The 8,490-nt window shown below is 42.3% G+C and overlaps 1 protein-coding gene across 5 annotated transcripts in view; it reads right to left on the bottom strand.

Annotated features, from left to right (window-relative positions):
* The window catches only part of atrx (ATRX chromatin remodeler), a 71,977-nt gene extending 65,514 nt beyond the window's left edge, over positions 1 to 6,463 (bottom strand). For 4 of the 5 annotated variants that reach the window (XM_071412018.1, XM_071412019.1, XM_071412017.1 and 1 more), the window contains exon 1: positions 6,282 to 6,463. In XM_071412018.1, coding sequence (XP_071268119.1) covers positions 6,282 to 6,297 — 16 coding nt within the window. In that variant the 5' untranslated portion in view covers positions 6,298 to 6,463. Of the gene's footprint in view, positions 1 to 6,277 lie in introns of all 5 variants that reach the window. The other variant, XM_071412016.1, reaches the window with a different exon arrangement.
* Positions 6,464 to 8,490: the final 2,027 nt, after the last annotated feature.

Consider the following 8,490-nt stretch of genomic DNA (forward strand, 5'->3'; position numbering starts at 1 on the left):
GACGGGACGGGGGGGGGGGGGTTTAGAGTGGACTAAATTACCATCAAGTTATAGGCTCTTTCCTTTTTGTAAGTAAAAGTTAACTCAGAAGCAAAACAGCCTGATCTTAACTTTTTAGGGATAGGGGGCAGCATTTTCACTTTGGATGAATAGCGTGCCCAAATTGAACTGCCACCTACTCTGTCCCAGATGCTAATATATGCATATTATTATTACTATTGGATAGAAAACACTCTGAAGTTTCTAAAACTGTTTGAATTATGTCTGTGAGTATAACAGAACTCATATGGCAGGCGAACTTCCAAACAGGAAGTGAGAATTCTGAGGTGGTGTTTTTCTACTCATCGCCTACTCAAATCCCAGGAAGATATGGATTTGTTTGCACTTCCTTCACCTTCCACTGGATGTCAACAGTCGGTAGAACGTTGAATGAAGTTTATACTATGATGTGGGACCGGATGGTAGGTGTTTCAGTCAGTGGTCTGGCAGATTGCCAGTTCCTGGTCACGCGCATTCCTCATGATATCGCCTTGCGTTCCATAACTTTTACAGACACGAAGGAATGCTCCGGTTGGAACGTTATTGGATATATATGATAACATCCTGAAGATTGATTATCTACTTAGTTTAACCAGTTTATTCGACCTGTGATATAACTTTTTGAAGTTTTCTGACGTTATGCCTTGTACGAGCCTTTGGATGTGTACTAAACGCGCTAGCAAAAGTAGCTATTTGGACAAATAATTGACATTATCGAACAAAACAACAATTTATTGTCGAACTAGGATTCCTGGGAATGCATTCTGATGAAGATAATCAAAGTGAATATTTATGATGTAATTTTGTATTTCTGTTGACTCCAACATGATGGAGAAATGTTCTTTATATTTGAGCGCCGTCTCAGATTATTGCATGGTGCTTTTTCCGTAAAGTTTTTTTTTAATCTGACACAGCGGTTGCATTAAGAACAAGTGTATCTTTAATTCTATGTAAAACATGTATCTTTCATCAAAGTGTATGATGAGTATTTCTGTTATTAGATGTGGCTCTCTGCAATTTCTCCGGATATTTTGGAGGAATTTCTGAACATGGCGCCAATGTAAACTAAGATTTTTTTATATAAATATGCACATTATCGAACAAAAAAATACATGTATTGTGTAACATGATGTCCTATGAGTGTCATCTGATGAAGATCAAAGGTTAGTGATTAATTTTATCTCTATTTCTGTTTTTGTGACTCCTATCTTTGGCTGGGAAAATGGCTGTGTTTTTTGAACTTGGTGGTGATCTAACGTAATCATATGTTGTGTTTTCGCTGTAAAGCATTTTTTTTTTTTTTTTTTTTTTTTTTTTTTAATCGGACACGATGTTTATCTTTCATTTGCTGTATTGGACTTGTTAATGTGTGAAAGATACATATTTAAAAATATATTTTTTTTAATTTCCCGCGCTGCCTTTTCAGCGGAATGTTGTGGGGGGGGGGGGGGTTCCGCTAGCGGAACGGGTGTCCTAGAAAGGTTCATCAAGATCTAGGGCTTTGTCCCAAATGGCACCCTGTTCCCTATGGGCCCTGGCCAAATGTAGTGCACTATTTAGGGAATAGGGTGCGAATTCAGATGCAACACTAGATATAATGTTGGCTGTTAGAAACTAAGTTCACTAACAGCAAGGCTAGAATCTAAACTATAACTACTGTAACTGTATTCAGTACTGTACTCAATAAGCAGCCCAGCAGCACCAATGGGGCAGCCCAGCAGCACCAATGGGGCAGCCCAGCAGCACCAATGGGGCAGCCCAGCAGCACCAATGGGGCAGCCCAGCAGCACCAATGGGGCAGCCCAGCAGCACCAATGGGGCAGCCCAGCAGCACCAATGGGAGTTTGAGTGGAACTATGGCTCTATTAAAATTGGACCTAAATAAGCCAGATTAGCTAGGCCCACTGTAAAAAACAACATATAAATAAAAATCGGCCTTCCGCCATTGTTTTTATGAACATGCAAAATTAGCAACCATAGCCAGTAACTAGATAGTTCAAATCAAATGTTATTTGTCACTAGAACAACAGGTGTAGACTAACAGTGAAATGCTGACTGACGGTCCTTCCCAACAATACAGAGAGAAAGAAAATAGAGAAATAATAGAAAAGTAAAACAATTAATAATAAAAGTTAGAATAAATACACAATGAGTAACCTGACTATATACACAGAGTACCAGTACTGAGTCAATGAGTAACCTGACTATATACACAGAGGACTGAGTCAATGAGTAACCTGGATATATACAGAGTACCAGTACTGAGTCCATGAGTAACCTGACTATATACACAGAGTACCAGTACTGAGTCAATGAGTAACCTGACTATATACACAGAGTACCAGTACTGAGTCAATGAGTAACCTGACTATATACACAGAGTACCAGTACTGAGTCACATAGTACCAGTAATGATTCAATGAGTAACCTGACTATATACACATAGTACCAGTACTGAGTCAATGAGTAACCTGACTATATACACATAGTACCAGTACTGAGTCAATGAGTAACCTGACTATATACACAGAGTACCAGTACTGAGTCAATGAGTAACCTGACTATATACACAGAGTACCAGTACTGAGTCAATGAGTAACCTGACTATATACACAGAGTACCAGTACTGAGTCCATGAGTAACCTGACTATATACACAGAGTACCAGTACTGAGTCAATGAGTAACCTGACTATATACACAGAGTACCAGTACTGAGTCACATAGTACCAGTAATGATTCAATGAGTAACCTGACTATATACACATAGTACCAGTACTGAGTCAATGAGTAACCTGACTATATACACAGAGTACCAGTACTGAGTCAATGAGTAACCTGACTATATACACAGAGTACCAGTACTGAGTCAACGAGTAACCTGACTATATACACAGGGGACCAGTTCCGAGTCCATGTGCAGGGGTATCAGGTAATTGAGAGATATATATATATATATATATTGTACCTTTAACTAGACAAGTCAGTTAAGAACAAATTCTTATTTTCAATGACGGTCTAACCCGGACGACGCTGTGCTAATTGTGCGCCGCCCTATGGGACTCCTGATCACAGCCCGGGATCGAACATGGGTCTGTAGTGACGCCTCTAGCGCTGCGATGCAGTGCCTTATATGCTGACCATGCGACGCGAGTAGTGCAGAATATATTTACATGTTATTCAATCATTGCACCCACACTACTCGTGCGCGTCATTAAGTGTCTGCGTAGTTGGGCGCTAAAATAGAACTTGGTTCTATTTGTGAAGCATGACGTGCTGCAAATCCCGCCTCTCCCATCACCTCATTGGTTTTTGGGAGCATTGAAAGATGAACTGAGGTCCACACTCCAGTCCAGCTGGTAGTGGTAAAGCACCTTAAAGTTGGTTGCCAACCACCATATAAAGTTCAAAGAAGAAGCCTGATGGAGGAGAGATGACTAGAAATTAACTTGGTTTACCCTTTTATGTGAGGATTCATTGTCAGAGTAGAGGACCTTGTGCATTTCAGGTCAAATAACAACCCGATGTTTATATCCCTGGACAAATTAGCTTAGCAACAGCAAGCTAGCTAGCTACATTTCCATAAATGTTTAATGCTTTTCGACCTGTCCCCAAATGAATATATTTGGTTCAGAGTAAGTTTTGATATTTCAACCTGCATGTCCTGATCTCCTCTGGTGTGGATGGACAACATCAACATGCGGACGGTGTCTCGGGCGGACAACATCAACATGCGGACGGTGTCTCGGGCGGAAGCGCATGTTAGACCGCTGCACCACTCAGGATCCCAAAACATAACAATAAAGTGACTGATGAACAGTAGCCTACGTGATTTTTTAAACTATTCGTATTATTACTAAAGCCAACTAATGTCAGGTAACTATTTGAGCTAAAAATGCAGTTACAACAGCTCGTCGTAAAGAAAAAAGCCCCGTGTGTGAGCTACCTAAAGGTTTAACTCCAGCCATTATCTAGCAATGTTTATTGACACTCTGCGTCATCATAGGCGCGATGTGATTATGTTGAGCATCTCCAGAATGCATCGGTTTCCTGTCTGGCGCGAATAAACTAACTAACATGGACCGTGTCTGCTACAATGGATGTTTTCTGACATGCACAGAGTACACAGAAATCAGGCGAGCTGGAAGAAAAACGTAATACAAAAACAGGGCCTCATCCCATCAAAGGCGAACTAACTAACGGGTTGTCTGTGCACTAAGTCAGCCTGACAGCTATCAAAACCACCTTTTATTTGTCACATGCGCCGAATTACAACGGTTTAGACCAGGGGTGTCAAACATACGGCCCGCGGGCCGGAACCGGCCCCCAAGGAGGTTCGATCAGGCCCGCAGGATAATTTGAAAGTGGAAAAAATGCATAAAAGACATGGAATTAATATTTTTAATTCGCTGCAATTCATGGATTATCCGCTAAGGGGCGCACTCTTTCCATCAGAGTAGAAGACAAGCCGCATCACTGAGACAGACTGAAAACAGCAGACGGTATCAATGCGCCATCTGCTGCTTGTTACGACGTTGTTAATACCTTGGTCTCTACCTCTCCGCTACACCCTCATTAGCCAAAATGTCGTTATCCAAACGGAGAAAAGTAGATAAGGAGTGTAGAATTTTCAAAGAAAAATACAAGTCCAGACTAGACTAACACCTTTAAAATGCTGCCTTAGATACTGTTTGCATTGAAAGAATACAGCTCTGTGAAGATGAATCCTTACTGTGGTGATTTAAAAAATGTGCACTTTAATGTTAGTCAGCAGCTTCAAAACAAAAGTTGTGTGATGGAATTCTACTGTTCATACAACTCCATAAATTTTCAGTATGTATTGTATGTGTATGTATGTTTCATGTATGAAGTTTACAGATTTACAGGACAGGCGAACACTTTCTTCATTACACATTTAAAATCACTCTCCTTAGTTTGTAAGGTGTACGCAGGGATTACATTTAGATTTTATATGCGTATGTGTAAGTGGTTTAAAAATTCCTTTCTTTAAAAGTCTCATTTAATCTTAAAGTGCATTACTATATTTTTCAGTACCAATTAAAGTTTTGTGCCTTTGTACAATCAGTGGGATCAGTTGCAATGCATATTTGTGAATGATAAAAGTAAATTGCACATTTGTCTAAGGAAATATGAGGTGTTACATGAAATGTTTTGTAAAAGGATAGTTCATTAAATTTCAATATTTTCCTAATGTTCTTGTGCTTCTTTACACCAAAACAAAGGAAAGACATGATATTTTGGTTATTTATAGCAGAGTATGGTATAATTTTAATGGTCCGGCCCACTTGACATCTCCCTAGGCCGTATGTGGCCCACGATGCGAAATGAGTTTGACACCCCTGGTTTAGACCCTTACCGCGAAATGCTTACTGACGAACCCTTAACCAACAATGCCGTTTTAATTAAATAAGACTTAAGAAAAGATTTACTAAATAAACCACCCCAAAAAGTTAAACAATGAAATAACAAGAACGCGGCGATATACATGGTGTACCGGTATCGAGTCAATGTGCGGGGTACAGGTTAGTCAACGTCAACAAACATGTTTTATTTCACCTTTATTTAACCAGGTAGGCTAGTTGAGAACAAATTCTCATTTACAACTGCGACCTGGCCAAGATAAAACTAAGCAGTGCGACACATACAACAACAGAGTTACACATGGAATAAACAAACGTACAAGTCAATAACACAATATAAAACAGTGTGATCAAACTGTATATACAAAAATCCAACATCACTGCAGTATGTCAATATTTCAGACATCAGATTTCCGGGCAACCCTGCAATACCGTTTCATGCATGGTCCAGTGCATTCAGAGGCGTGCAACGAAATGCATGGTTCAGTTTATCCCCCTCGCCAGAATAAATGTCAGATCTCACATTAGTTAGCATGCTAGGTAGCTGCAGTTAGCTTACACATTCCCGGGCAAAACACAGGTGGAATTCGACCGCACACGCTGAAATGATTTGTGCTACAACGTTTACCATTTAAAAAAGACTCACTTAGTAATAGTGGTTGAGTTAGTTAGCTAGGTTATAAATCCTCCATTATAACAGCAGTAGCCTTTTTCATACTGTAGCTAGCTACGTTGGTACCATGGGAAACTGTGCCGGCTGCGATGCGTAACACCGGTACATAGCTATCTAACTAGCCTAGCCCAGAGCATCAATGCAAAGTTGCTAACGTTAGGCACTGCTTTGAGGAAAAGTTAATACCTACTGTACTCTTTTGTCATTTCTCGAATGACTGAGACACGTGTAGTTCTTGGCACGTCGTCCCGGAGATGCAAAACTGATAATTCTCAGTAATTTGTATTTTAGAAAATTTTTAGAATATTGAAGCAACCCTTTCAGTGGAGACAAAGCAAAGGCGCCATTTTACCGGATGGCTTGAGACGCACTAAAATGGCGCATCTAGCCCAAATCCTATCTGCTATCCTATTGGTTGTTGAGTCAGGGAATTATGTCTTTCTGATTGGCCAAATCGTTTTGAGCATTCCCATAGGTTTAGAATTTAGTGTTTTTGTGTTCCACCTCTTTGCTCTGGTTTTTATTTTTGATTCATTCACATTCTACAATGGAAATGCCACATGGAAATGCCAATATTTTCTCTGATAATCTGAGCCTTCCATAGTTGCATTCTGTTCTGTCTTGCTTTCTAAACTCTATTGTGCTAGACTCTTAACTTTAGTCTATTGCGCTGCCAAACATATTCCCCACTCAGAGCCTGTCCTGTCCCCTCAGGTAGGCCTACGTATTCCCCACTCAGAGCCTGGCCTGTCCCCTCAGGTAGGCCTACGTATTCCCCACTCAGAGCCTGGCCTGTCCCCTCAGGTAGTCCTACGTATTCCCCACTCAGAGCCTGGCCTGTCCCCTCAGGTAGGACCTACGTATTCCCCACTCAGAGCCTGTCCTGTCCCCTCAGGTAGGCCTACGTATTCCCCACTCAGAGCCTGTCCCCTCAGGTAGGCCTACATATTCCCCACTCAGAGCCTATCCTGTCCCCTCAGGTAGGCCTACGTATTCCCCACTCAGAGCCTGGCCTGTCCCCTCAGGTAGTCCTACTAAAAGTATGTTATAAAACCAGGACACACTATTATGAGGGATGCTTGGAAAGCCTAAAAACCTACTCTGGATTAGCAACCAACCACACTGAGCTCAATGTCCATTCAAAATAAAATGCATTGAGTTTGCAGAGTCTGAACTATTTTTATTGCAGATTTGAGATTCTGGCCTCCAGAGTAGTGCAGTGGTCTAACATTTACATTTAAGTCATTTAGCAGACGCTCTTATCCAGAGCGACTTACAAATTGGTGCATTCACCTTATGATATCCAGTGGAACAACCACTTTACAATAGTGCATCTAACTCTTTTAAGGGGGGGGGGTTAGAAGGATTACTTTATCCTATCCTAGGTATTCCTTAAAGAGGTGGGGTTTCAGGTGTCTCCGGAAGGTGGTGATTGACTCCGCTGACCTGGCGTCGTGAGGGAGTTTGTTCCACCATTGGGGTGCCAGAGCAGCGAACAGTTTTGACTGGGCTGAGCGGGAACTGTACTTCCTCAGAGGTAGGGAGGCGAGCAGGCCAGAGGTGGATGAACGCAGTGCCCTTGTTTGGGTGTAGGGCCTGATCAGAGCCTGAAGGTACGGAGGTGCCGTTCCCCTCACAGCTCCGTAGGCAAGCACCATGGTCTTGTAGCGGATGCGAGCTTCAACTGGAACCAGTGGAGAGAGCGGAGGAGCGGGGTGACGTGAGAGAACTTGGGAAAGTTGAACACCAGACGGGCTGCGGCGTTCTGGATGAGTCTAAGGCACTGCATTGCAGAGCTAGAGGCGTCACTACAGACCCGGGTTCAGTCACAGGCTGTGTCGCAGCCGGCCGCAACTGGGAGATCCATGAAGCAGCGCCAAATGGCCCAGCGTCGTCCGGGTTATGGGAGGGTTTGGCCGGTTGGGATGTCCTTGTCCCATCGCTCTCTAGCGACTCCTTGTGGCGGATCGGGCGCATGCACGCTGACTTCGGTTGCCAGCTGTACGGTGTTTGGTGCGGCTGGCTTCCGGGTTAAGCGAGCCGTGTGTCAAGAAGCAGTGCGGCTTGGCGGGGTCGTGTTTTCGGAGGACGCATAGCTCTCGACCATTGCCTCTCCCGAGTTTGTACAGGAGTTGCAGCGATGGGACTGTAACTACCAATTGGATATCACGAAATTGGGGAGAAAAAGGGGTAAAACATACCAACAATGTTTATAAACATTAAACCAGATAGAGGGAAATAACAAATATATAAAAATGAGAGTCTGGACTTTAGTAAGGATTTGTGTGAACTGTTATCTTCAAATCAAATCAAATCAAGTTTTATTTGTCACATACACATGGTTAGCAGATGTTAATGCGAGTGTAGCGAAATGCTTGTGCTTCTAGTTCCGACAATGC

Source organism: Salvelinus alpinus, chromosome 7 (genome assembly GCF_045679555.1).
Source record: "Salvelinus alpinus chromosome 7, SLU_Salpinus.1, whole genome shotgun sequence".
In the NCBI taxonomy this organism is placed as follows: Eukaryota; Metazoa; Chordata; class Actinopteri; order Salmoniformes; family Salmonidae; genus Salvelinus; species Salvelinus alpinus.